The 12,836-nt window shown below is 42.9% G+C and overlaps 1 protein-coding gene across 1 annotated transcript; it reads right to left on the bottom strand.

The window, feature by feature from the left end:
• Window positions 1–1,033: 1,033 nt before the first annotated feature.
• ALG11 (ALG11 alpha-1,2-mannosyltransferase) lies at window positions 1,034–6,840 on the bottom strand. Its single transcript, XM_075720434.1, has 4 exons — window positions 6,788–6,840; window positions 5,471–5,704; window positions 3,829–4,760; window positions 1,034–1,305 (listed from the first exon to the last, which is right to left on the bottom strand). The coding sequence occupies exons 1-4, from the start codon at window positions 6,823–6,825 to the stop codon at window positions 1,034–1,036; spliced, it is 1,476 nt and encodes a 491-aa protein (XP_075576549.1). The 5' UTR covers window positions 6,826–6,840.
• Between the last annotated feature and the right edge of the window lie 5,996 nt (window positions 6,841–12,836).

Below are 12,836 nucleotides of genomic sequence, written 5' to 3'. Positions count from 1 at the left end.
ACTGTGCATTCTCCACTTCCTAATAAAACATGGAACAGTAGCTTCTTCCAACCGTATTTCTTCATGTACAGAATTTCAAATAATCCAGGTGAAGCTTAATTAGAGGGAAAACCACATTATGAAATCTGGTTTCAGTAGCTTTTTGCACTTTTCTCAGTTTGCTAAAATATAAACCACTGCTTTGATGGCTCAAAAAAAGGACTATGTTTTTCCATTTTTGATACAAAAACAGATGTCCAATTTTTGAACATTTTGTTCACTGTTTTCTCAGTTTTATAATAAGCAGTAGTTTAGGGCTTTAACATTCACATTGTATAGCATTTAATTATGCCCTCTAATCTAGACCCTTCTATTCCCTAGGAACAGAAAACTTTTCAATAAAATAGGGTTGGAAAAATACCATTAAGTTGTCATACTGTGAAAGGGCATGAGGAAATAGCTAATATAAGGATCACAGACAAGTGCAATTATTGCACTTATTAAAAAGCAAGCTAACAAAACTACCATATGATTAACCTAAAGTAATCACTGTAGCTCATGAAATCTCCAAAACCACAGTTAAAATTCCATATAATAGAATTTTGCCACACAATGGGGGACAGCAAATTGAAAATGTGCTACAGATTCTGGACAAAAAATCTTCTGGGTACAAAAGCTATCAAACAAAAGCATTGAATTTGAAAAGTGTGACTGTGGGTGAAGAGTCATGAAATGGGTGGAGACTGAAAGTAAAGTATTCAATAAATGAAAGAACTTCCAGATGTAGTTCTGTTACCAAGGAATTATGATGGTTCTGTGAATCCAGAAGGCTTTGCAGTGCACCGTACCATCATGTAGTCAACACAGAAAATTTTCAGAAGCATTTCTTTCCACATAAAATAATCTATTACATAAAGCAGATACCCTGACAGAAAGAAAAAAAAAATCTCTTTATTGAAGGGGACCAAGGGCTCATAGATTACATGTATTTACAGGTGACACAGTCAAATATAAAAAGTTAATTTTATTCATATACATTTTTATTAATATACATTTATTTAAATAATGGCTCCACAGATAACAGGAACGTCTCTTCAAAATGCTGGTCAGAAAACCTGTGCACAGACTGACGAGCGTTTTCTCTGATCTCTAACCTTTTTTCAGGGGACAAAGACAGGATATAAGCCATCGTCTCAGCATAACTGTCCTCGTTTTCTGCTAGGAAGCCTGTAATATGTCCTTCATAGGGTACCACAATATCTAATTTGGGGCCTCCGGAATTGTGAGCCAGGATAACTGTGCCAGCTGCCATACATTCAACTACTCCTGTAAAAGATACAAAACATGCTGATATCAATGTGCACATCACGTACTTTGTCTTTCTATAAGGCACTGGAAAGTTAAAACCACAGTAAAATTCACCCAGAATTGCAAGTTACTATAGATTGCCATTCTAGATCAGTTTGAAAAATACAGAGTAAATGGTCTCATAAGAAAAACAAATTTAAGTTTTTCAGCCCTAAGGACTAAAATTATAGTTTCTCTTAAACACATAGAATTGAAATTAGAAATCAGACATAACTGATTAAGTTGTGGTTCTTCTAACATACTTGATTTACCTGAGAGAGATTGTATCACCAGTATATGCAGTGAAAAAAAAAAGCTAGATATTGAAACAAATGTAAAGATAAACATGGAAAGTAGCTCTGTGGCAGAACACTGCATAGTTCAGTTCTGCTCTGTAACAGAACACTGCAACACTGGTTTTATGGTATGGTGGCAACTGCAGAAAATAATTAAAAATTAGAGCTGAATGTAACTGTATTAATTTTCTCATTCACACAAGATTTTTAACATTTAGAAAGATACTCTGAGAGAAAAGCTGACTATGCACATTTCAATCTGATGATATTCAGAGGTTCAGTATTTTGCAGATTAACAAATCTTTATAGCTTTTGACAACTCAGCAAGACAAACTAGAAAATTGTTATTGCTCCATCTGTATTTCTGACACAAGAAATTTTAATGAAATGGGAATCTGATAGTAAGCTTTCCTCAGCCAAAAGCAGTGGGATAGGAATAGCACAGAATGTACACGTCAGCTTCAACTCTCCTCCATGGTTCTAGAAGAGACCTCAGAAATCACTTTAATTGCTGATTCTTCTCAGTTCTGATTTGATTTTTAAAAAGTTCCCCTAGCTCACAACCTGCCAACTATAAATAATGCTCCAAAGTTTTGGAACATGTTTTTTACAGGTAAAAAAAACATTGGAGAGGAAGGTGAAATCATGCTTAAATTCAAAATCACACTGTGATTGTATCACTTTTTTACAGTAATTTTTTATTTACTTAATTAAACTGTTCTATGAGGGAAAAAATAGAAGAAACCATTATTTCCATTTTGCGGCAATTGCTTCTGGGAGACACCAGAGTAAATTTTTTATACCAGGTTGCTACAGACTGTAAACTACTACTCCTACTTGTACTCTAATGAAGTCTGATGTCATTAACTGCAGTTCAGTCACATTATAGCCAAGTATGGCATCTATCCGCTTGGCTGCTAATTTGCTCTGCTGTAGATTTATGGCAGATGTGCAATCTTAGATTCCCTTTCAAAGTCAGGACTCAACTAATCCCAATAAACTGAGCCCGATACCTCAATTCTGTATGCTAGCACACTGCAAACCAGGTCCCAGCTCCTCTTTGGTATTCTGCTCCACGCTGTGGTGACTGACTTAAGGACTTGATTTAATTGCCTTAGCACAGGTGCCTAGTGCAATGAGATGACCAAGGGTTACCTGGTGGCATCCGCACGGGGCTTCCAAATAAGACACAGGATCTGCAGGAGACTCACACCTCTGAAACAGCAGCTAGAGCCCCATGACGTATGCTAGATATTTCAAACGGCAGCTGAGGCAGGTTAAACATGCTCAAAACCTCTACACATGCGTGTCTGCGCATGAACTGTGTCCAAGCTCCCCCTGCAGTCAGTGGAGCCAATAGGGCACAACCTAAGGTGCTTCAACAGAAGCACCTGGTGCCTTTTGAGGCTCCGTTAGGTATGGGAGGCATCTGTCTGAGGCTGGCAAACCTAACACAGGACCCTCGGGTGACCCACAACCTCGCAGAGCAACAGCCAGAGGTCAGGCAGAACATTTTGGGCAGCACAGATGGCACTAGCTGCCTCTTCGGGTGACTGCAGCACGCCCATAACTGATAGTCTACGATGTCTACAGCCCTTCAGCTTGCACTACAGTAGCACCTAGAGGTTAGTCACCTGAATTGGTCCCATAGGCTCTACCTCAGCTAGATCACCTCTGACGAGAACAGGAGTTGGACACCTGCTTGGCATGCAGACCTCTCTGCTCAGACACCTACACTGAGGAGCCTTAGTCATGAACTGAAGCCCTCCCCAATGGTGTCCCAGCTGCGACAAATGGCTGAGGGGAGACCTTATCGCTCTCTACAACTACCTGAAAGGAGGTTGTAGTGAGGTGGGTGTTGATCTCTTCTCCCAAGTAGTTAGTGATAGGACGAGAGGAAATGGTCTTAAGCTGCACCAGGGGAGGCTTAGGCTGGAAATTAGGAAAAATTTCTTTACGGAAAGGGTGGTCAAGAATTGGAACAGGCTGCCCAGAGAGGTGGTGGAGTCACCATCCCTGGAAGTGTTCAAAAAACGGGTAGATGTGGCACTTTGGGACATGGTTTAGTCTAGTCTACCCTTGATTGGCTTAGAGTAGACTTGGTAGTGTAGGTTAATGGTTGGACTGGATGACCTTAAAGGTCTTTTCCAACCTAAACGATTCTATGATTCTATGAAATGGCTGAACACCGAGGAAAGATACTGACCGATCCCGAAGTGCTCATTCCACATTGTATGCAGGCCGATGGTGGCCTCGGCCAGGTGTCTCTTTAGCTCCTCAAAGGGAATGTTTATTCTGAACTTCACATCGTTACTAACGCCCAGGTCTTCACAAAGATGTTTAAGGTTATTTACACGTTCTTCATCTTGCCCGTTACGACAGCCTCCAATTAAGATAAGCTTCAACGATGGCTGCTGCCCTAGTCTCTTCTCTTTCAGTAATTTAGCAAAGGCTCTGATTTGCAAAGGATGATCTTTTTCAGGCCTGAACTGGCTGACGGAAACAATGGAATATTCAGCAGTGCTCTTTTCCTCTTCCAGTGGAATATCCAGGAAGGTCTGAACATCACACGGTGGATACACAACGCTAGTGCAAGCCCCAGCTCTCCAGAGAGAAAGGATGTGATTTAGCGTCCAAGAAGAATTAACCATAATCACATCACTGCAGGAACCAACCAGTCCGTACATGAAAGCAAAGAAGTAGTAGTAGACAAGTTTACATTTGCTGAAAAGAGGATTGTTTGTAATGAAGGCTGCATTGTTAAACCTGGTATCCTGATTCCTAACAACAGAAAGCATATCGGTGCTGATAGTGGGATAATGGACATAGCATCCAACGCGACAACCTCCTAAATATTTAAAGAGGGGAAGTGTGAAGGCATAACCCATTGAGTCAATATAAATATCAGGAACACACTTCAGAAGAGCTTCCCAGCCGAGAAACACTGATCCTAAACTTTGTCCCAGCAAAGTGAAGTGAGGGTAAAGAGAAGCTTCCACAAGGTAGCGTTTTTCTAGGAATACAAACTTCACAGGATGAGTTAATTTAATATTGAATCTTCTGAAAGCACCTTCTACTATTTCTTCTCCAGTGGCATCTCGATCACCAGTGTAAACAACACACGTTATATTTCTGTACCTGCAAGAGTAAAGAAAAAGAATTCTATACATTCTCCTCTTCAAATTTTGTAACATGAAACTAAAATATTATCTATTCAAAATTACTCAAAAAGTATGTGAGAAGAAATGCCTGGCCTAGTTCTGAAATGATTTTAACTAAATTATACTTTTCCTTATACTTCCACATTTTTTTCTGATCTGCAGAAAAACATACAGCTGAGGACTCAGGGAATACTTTTTTTGAGTAAAACATAAAAGGAGCTCAGTATTATTCTACAGAATTAAGAACACCTTGGGCTACATTAGGAGATGTCTGTCTAGTGCACAGCACGAGTAAAATGCAGAAGACTCCGCAAGCCAGTGGATGTGCCAATTTTAAATCCACTTTAAACTTGTTTTGCCTCCTGCACCAAGAGACAAGTATTGAGATTATCAGTTATCTACTGACAAGTTATGCCTATACAAAGTTCCATACCAGTACTGGAAAACTGATGAGGGAGGAGGGGTTCTCCCAAAGAGAGAAAGAAGAAGTGAGAGATGCCACAGCAGGACAGATGAAAATCTGGGTAAAGAGATGATGCAACCAAGTGAAACTCAGACTTAAAAAAAAAATGCAGGACCAGATGATTAATGATACCCATTTAAGTATGTAAAATGCCAAGATGTGCATAAATAATACCATCAGTAGCTGAGAATTAAATATAAGTTTATCAAATATCGTATGCTTACTTTTTCTGGAGCGTTCTTATGGCACACCACAAGACTCTTTCCCCTCCACCACCTGCATTGCAATATGGGTGAAAAAAAGCAACTAGCAATGGCCGCTTCCCATCTTTTCCCACCGAGGTCAACTGTTTTTTCCTTTGTTGTATCCAGAGAAGTATTCCCCACAGCAGTACCACCAAGCAGATGCACAAAATTCCACTTAGAAATAATGCAGGGATTAACAATGAGCACAGCAATCTGAAACAAGCCAGAAATTTTAAAATATAAAATTGCTTTAAGTAAATACTAGGTATGAAATTGAGAGAGAAGGGCTCACAGGTAGAGCCTCAGGGAGTTAAAAAATTTCTTGAGTTCTTCTAATCTCAGAAATCATCAATATCTGTGTATCATTTCCACAATTATGGAAAAAAAACCCTACTGTTCTACACTGTTCAGCCAAAGACATTTTTCCTACTGTTAGCTCTCAATCATTTATTATTGTTTATTCATGCCATATATCTATCTCCATCTGCTATATACACTATAAAGGTTGCAAGCTCTTGGCAACCTGGCAAAACACAACTAGCGAAGTGATTTCTAAATAGATTTGTAAGAATTTTTCTTCAGTCCAAGCTCCTGTTTGGACTGCCTTAGCGTGAACTGCTTGGGTGCAGAACTGCTGGGGCCAGCCTGCAGCGCATGACCCAGAACCTGCGTTTTCCATTCCCCTGAGATTTGAAGAGCTATGCCAATTGCCCAGAACAGCTCTGAGCAGTTTCTCTGTTTAGAGAAACCTGCTTCCTCAGGTGTCTGCAGCACGCTGACAGGGGCATTCCCTTTGCTCACCACCGCCTCCCTGCACAGCTCGCCTGACCCAGGAACGGGAGGTTTCTCGCAAGAGTCTCTTCTTGGCCTACAGAGCTTGCCAGGCATCAGAGCCCGGATTCCGATGCTGCGCTACGCGTTACAATAAACATCGTTTACTCGACATTAAAGGGGTTGCCCACAGCGAGTCACGTGTCACGACTGACACGTCAGGTAAGAACACACTTTCATGTTCGGGATGAAGAACCGAAAAAGCACATCAGCCCGTCTGAGGCCGGAGGCAGAGGGAGGAGGTGGCGGGCAGGGACCCGTCCCACCTCGCCCTGCCCGGCGGCCTCCTCGCCTCAGGAGGGGAGGGGGCGGGTCCGTGACGCCCGGGGAGGCTCGGGAGGGATGGGGGAGCGCGGCCGCGGCTTGGCAGGGGGCCACAGAGGTGCGGTATCTCCTTCTCCCCTCCCTCTCCGCTGCCAGGACGCGACGCGCCGCCCCGACACACGGCCCTCTCAGCCCCGGTACCTGATCAGCCCACAAAGGCACCACCCTCCCGCCACCATCTTGCATAACGGCGCCACGCGTTTCCGCCGGAAGGGGTGGCTCCTGGCTGGGCGGGGGCGGGACCATCCGGGCGTTGGGTCCCTCTCATTGGTTCGCGCGGGAGATAGACGGAGGGGAGGGGAGAGAGGCGGGGCTACCTGGGGGCGGGAGGGGCACTGCCGTCGCTGTAGCCGTTCCTGCCGCCTCCTCCTCCTCTCCCTCTTCTTCCTGCTCCTCCTCCTGCTCCTCCTCCTCCTCCTCCTGGGCACCGGGTCTCCTGAGGGGTCAGCGCCTCCCGCCCGTCCCTTTGGGCAGAGCCCAGGCCCGGGCCCCGCGGGCGCTGGCGCAGCACGGGGTGGCGGTGTGGTGTGTGAGGAGGCAGAGGCCTCCCTGGGACAGGGGGTTTCTTCCCCTGCATCCACCACATGCACATTTTGCCTCTGTAAATACTGGCCCCTCTCTTTGGCCAGAAGAGGGTGGTGTTCGATGTGCTGTCTTCCAGCCCTGCCTTAATCTCCTGCTGGTAGTGAATCATATAGAGAGGTACCTGTCTGCTCTCTGCTGATGTGTGCAAGTTAACTCTGTGAGGGCGAGGACAGGATGTCCAAAATACCTTGCGCCTGGTGCCATCTCTAAAAGGATCCCCATGAACGCGCTCACTGGGGACAATTTCCACTGGAGGGTGTTCAGGCTGTATCTGTCTAGTATACTTTGTCTCCTACTTTGTCTTGACTGGGGACTAAATGCGCAGACCAGAGGATTAGTGTAGAGATAAGAACAGTGCTGGTTTTTAAAATGCTATTAATGACGTGTCAGTAAACAGCAAGACTTTGTATTTCTAAAGTGGCTTCCCTTGGACCAATGTAAGAAACTCATCCTGCTCATCCGGATGCTGGGAAGTGTTGAGTGAAACTACCAGGCTGCAGGTGAGGAGGGGCTTAGGCAGAACAGGCCAAAACATTTCTGATCGCCTGCCACATTGCTAGGTGCTTTTTTCCCCCACCACATTCTCCATTTAAAAATAATGAAATGCTTTATGTGGCAAACTTGATCAAGATAACTCAGTCTCCAGTCTCTTGCAGAGTTGAGGTTGTCCAAAATTTGAGGGCGTTTCAAGCCCTGTTTCTTTGAACAGGACCTTTCCAGAATCTCTGATCTTTCACCCTCTTTGAGATCAGCATGATCTCTTTCATGTCATAGCTGCCTGTGCATTCTAAGGTCTTAGAGCTGTTAGGGATGTTTATGAAGGTCATCCTGTGTCGTCTTTGTTGGAAGAGCACTGATTGGAAAATGCTGAATCATTAGTTTATTTGGCCATTGCTATAGCCCAGAGCAGAGAGACAACGTCTCTGTTGTAGTGGGAGTGAGAAGAGTTCAGCTTAAGTAATGGTTATTTGATTCTGACCTGCCTGGATTGATGGACCTGCCTACCTCCACTTACAAGGACTCACCATGTGGGAATGGAACTGGAAATGACAGGCCCTCAAAGTTAGAGTTTTATTAGTTATTTTACTGGTGTTTTTATTTAAATATCTTCACTGTCCTAAATACCACTGACTATAGATTTTACCAGGGCATCTTTGCCTTTATGTAAGCAGATAAATTGGAAGAGTTCTGCTGGGAGGTCCAGCAAACATGCCCTAACATTTCATTTCTGAACCAACAGCTCTCTTCAGTAGGGTGCCACAGGCATTGGTTTCTCTCAATCTTTTTCCTCTTCCCCAACAGAGCAGTTGCCTGAGAAGCATGTGGGATGTTTGCAGAAGAGACCCTTGCTGGATTCACATCTCTCAACTCAAAACACCTCTCTTGTAATGTCAACATTTGAAGATAATTGCCTGGTTTCAGAGAAGAGGCACAGTTTTTCTAGGGAACAAGAAGTCCGGTCTATTTTAGATGATGAAATTTGTGTGTATCCCCACTGACTTGAAAAGGAGCTTATGGCCACTCCCTTGGAAGGTATGGATCTTAGATTGAGTGTCTTTATGAAGCTGAAGGGTCACATGTTAGCCATGGCTTAATTAAGATGAGACTTACGTAACGCTGAAGAGTTCCAGGAAGCAAGAAGAATAATTAATGAGGGAGACACCTCCATACTCAGCTTTTGAGTTGCCTGGGCCATTAATGGCAGATGCAGTGTTTTGGGTTTAGATTCAGCTCTCTGTTCGGTAAATCATATAGCAAAAGTACTTGGAAAAGCTTTTGGCTTCATGTGGCTAGAAGAGTACAACTTTTTCTTTCCAGTCAAGGCACATTGCAAGGTTAGCTGTGCTGAAATCAGGATTTAACCCATGAAGCTTCCAGCACAAGTCCTACACTGTCTTCAGGGTTTCAGTCCTAAGCATCAGAAGAATGTTTTAGCTTGGGCTCAGCAAAATATCTTGCTTTTCCTGAAACTGCCTAATCGATTTCTTGGAAGTTTCCCAAATCTCCTATTAACAAATGTGCATGTCTGTGCATTTGGCAGCTGGAAAAAAAAGACTGATCTGCACAGTCACAACAGAAACAGCTGCTTCATGGCAGCATATGGTATTTGCAGTGCATAAACTTTCCGGCAGGGTGAGTCTCAGGCTTGATTGAACTAGCTGTACAGCCAGACATGCTCTATGTTCACAGCATAGCCAGTGTGAGACGTAGGTCTGGCAATTCCCTGAAATATTGAAACTTTTGCATGAATGCAGATTGACTGTCCAGCATTAGTGTTACACAGCATATACAGTCACATAGTCTTCCTGGTGACAGCAAACTGGGGGAGTTGTTTTTGGGAGAGCAATTCATAGATACTGTTCTTGTCTTGCTTTCACTCCCACAGCAAACAACAGATAGACCAGAGGAATTGTTTTGGTAGGGGCAGACCTCTCTGATTTATATTCCTTTTTTTTTTAAAGCTTTGTGGCCCTTTCCTTACCATGTGCACTCATTTCTTGAGTGGAGTAAGCTAAGAAATATGATGTCCTTGCAGGCTGCATATGACCTGTAAGTTGTAGCTCAGGCACATTGTAATAAAGCATCTGTATAAACAAACAGATTTTCTAGATCTGGATAACTTTTCCCAATCCTTACCTAAACAGGGGAAAAGAAGAGTTCTTCACAAGACAACCAGATTAGATAGAAAAGGATGTGAAGAAAAGCTGCAGTGCATCTCCTTGTACTCTCTGCCTGGTTTAGATGTGTCTTCCTCCCCACCCACCCCCCGAAAAAAAAAACCTACATGAGTTGCTACAGACATAAACTGTCACACAAGTTCAAATGATAATTTTGAAACTTCTGCCAGTCCTGGCATGAATTCCTCAGAGCTGACTTTGCATTCAGAAGATGGTTTGTTTGATGGCCCATGTTTCTTCTGCAGTTCTTCCTATGTGTTTTGTAGTCACCTCAGACTGTCTTCATGGAAGGCTATTTTTATTTTGGAGGCAGTGTTCACTTGTTTGTTGTAGGAAGAAATCTGTGTGATGGTGGGAGTATCAAATAGTTTTTTTAGTTCTAATAATTTATAGTTCACAGAATGACAGAATGGTTGAGGTTGGCAGGGACTTCTGGAGGTCATCTTGTCCAACCCCTCTGCCCAAGCTGGGTCATCTAGAGCTGGTTGCCCAGCACCATGTCCAGATGAGTTTTGAATACCTCCAAGGAAGGAGACTCCACAACATCTCTGGGCAACCTGTGCTAGTGCTCCGTCACCTTCACAGTGAAAGAAGTGTTTCCTGATGTTCAGAGGGAACCTTCTGTGTTTCAGTTTGTGCCCACTGCCTCTTGTCCTGTCACTGGACACCACTGAAAAGAGCCTGGCTCCGCCCTCTTTGCACCCTCCCTTCAGGTATCTCTATTCATTGGTAAGATCCCACCCAAGCCTTCTCCAGGCTGAACAGTCCCAGCTCTCTCAGCCTTTCCTCGTAGGAGAGATGCTCCAGTACCTTGATCATCTTAGTTGGTTTATTTTTTCTTAGTCCCTCTAGTGGTAACTAAAAAACAGAGGTATTAATACTTTCAAAGTTCTTTTGTTGACTTTTCTTTAATCACAGGGTATTCAGCTTCTGTCTTGAGCATTATGAGAACTGTGTTGCTGAGAGCCTTACAGACTGCAGTGGTTACCTTTAGTATGCGAATGTCCAGCACAGACTAATTGAGTTGCCACCACTTAACAACTTACCCACCTTAATGCATATGTAGCAGATGATATTGTATGCATGCATTTAGGGTATTGGCAATAACTTCAGCAAGAGCAGCACTGAGTGCTCTGTGGTGTTCCCACTCCAGCAGTGAGAATGCTATTAAAAATCTTGTCTGTAGAAATTCCATGTGGCTGACATGCCAACAAAATTATACTAGTCTTGCCATGAAGTCAGCTTTATTTTCACCTTCCCAGAGATGTATGAAGTTTTTAATCTTTTGCTGCCTCTGTAAGCATTTTTGTCCTGTTCTAATTGCTTTCCCTATTTAGGTCCTTACTCTGAAGGAAAATCCATGCAAACAGGCCTTCTGAAGTGAGGGGTATTCAGAACAAATAGCAGAATCCACTCACAGTGTGTTCTCTGCAAGCCTGCAAGGCATTTGAGACAGTTTTAAAGTATATTTTTGTAACTCTCATTCTTGCCGAGTACTCCATATACGAGTAACTTGGTAAGACAAAACCACTGACAAGTAATAACACAAAGAAACTGGATTAATATTGTGTAAGGATGTTCGTATGACAGTCATGTGGTCTTTTACACTTTCTTGTAGAGTTGGTTACTTTCTTTCAGAAACATACATTGTGTAGCACTGAGTCTCTCATTCAGGGCTGCTGTCTTAGCTACCAAAATGCCTGGGACTGTTTTTAGCAGAAGGAATCTTAGATCGTTCATATACACAGTAAGTTTTTCCTTTTTGCACGTGTCTTGTGATAGGCTGTTAAATGTTACATTACATTTGTTCTTCATTGCATAGTAACAGGAGGCAGAAATAAAGTTGCACCAGTTGTGTGCTAAATACCTGCGAAGCAAAAAAGCAGTATTGGAAACAAATTGTGGCACTAATATATCCAGGGCAAAACACTATGGTGTTGTTTTTACTGACATGTTGTAATATTAAAGTTGCTAAATATAAGCAATTCTAGTAAAAAAAAAAATAACTGTCATCTTTACTTCTGAGCTAGATGTTTTAGGGCATGGGTGCTCACACCATGTATCTGTGAGCAAAAGCTGCCCTTTTTTTTGGCAGAAGCAATGAAGAGTTAAGTAGCTTGGATCACAGAATTTTTGCAAGAGCTCCTGTAAACCATGTTTATTTGTATCACTAGGCAATTTAAGCAGGTTGAACCCATAGCTTTTGATTAACAGAAGATTATTTTCACACAAATTGTCCCAGTTGGGCAAGGACCATGTAGAAAAACAAATCAGTTCCACGGCTGGAGTTTAATCCTGTAGATTATCCCAGTGTTTTAACCTCCCATGGACTCTTCTGTCAGCTCTCCTAAACAGTCATCAGCAGGAAAAATCAAAATGTCTGACATTTTTTAGGGTGGGTGAAGGAAATGTATTCAAGCAACTCAGAGCACAGGCAGAAATGAGATGGCAAATGATGTAGCCCTACTGATAACATCACTGAACTTGCAAAATAACATGTAGGCTCACCTTAAGTCCCAGCTTTTTCAGCTGAAAATTTGGAATTCTTGAGGGGCTGGGGGCTATTTTTAAGTGTCTGTGATAGCAGACCCAAACCCTTCTTGCTTTTCTTTCTCCCTTATGCAGATACTAATGTCTCTGTGGCCATCTGCACCTAACCAGGACATGAAGGGGATCATGAAGGACCACCTCTTTCACAGTTGTGCCTTAGCATCTGTTTAAATCAACTATGAAACTGCTCAGGAAGCTGCAAAACTTCACAGTGTGAAATTTTTACTGAGTTAGGCACCTCCATCATCAAACTTTAAAGGGTTCACATATTGAAAAAATACACCCTGCACTAACTTTTTCAAGGTGCATTTGTGCACCTTGTGTTTGTGTGTGCTTATCTTTGCTTGTTTCAGGAAGCAAGGGAGAGTGCTATTTGG

This window comes from Pelecanus crispus, chromosome 1 (genome assembly GCF_030463565.1).
Source record: "Pelecanus crispus isolate bPelCri1 chromosome 1, bPelCri1.pri, whole genome shotgun sequence".
Taxonomy (NCBI): domain Eukaryota; kingdom Metazoa; phylum Chordata; class Aves; order Pelecaniformes; family Pelecanidae; genus Pelecanus; species Pelecanus crispus.
Note: the sequence above shows the minus strand (reverse complement) of the source record. Positions and strands in the feature narration are given on the sequence as shown.

Excerpts from the sequence above, each read along its gene's own strand:
- ALG11 (XM_075720434.1), bottom strand. The coding sequence starts at position 6,825 with ATGGTGGCGGGAGGGTGGTGCCTTTGTGGGCTGATCAG. Across the intron at positions 4,761-5,470 it reads ATAAGAACGCTCCAGAAAAA|GTACAGAAATATAACGTGTG; the intron begins GTAAGCATACGA and ends TTACTCTTGCAG. Across the intron at positions 1,306-3,828 it reads GAATGAGCACTTCGGGATCG|GAGTAGTTGAATGTATGGCA; the intron begins GTCAGTATCTTT and ends TATCTTTTACAG.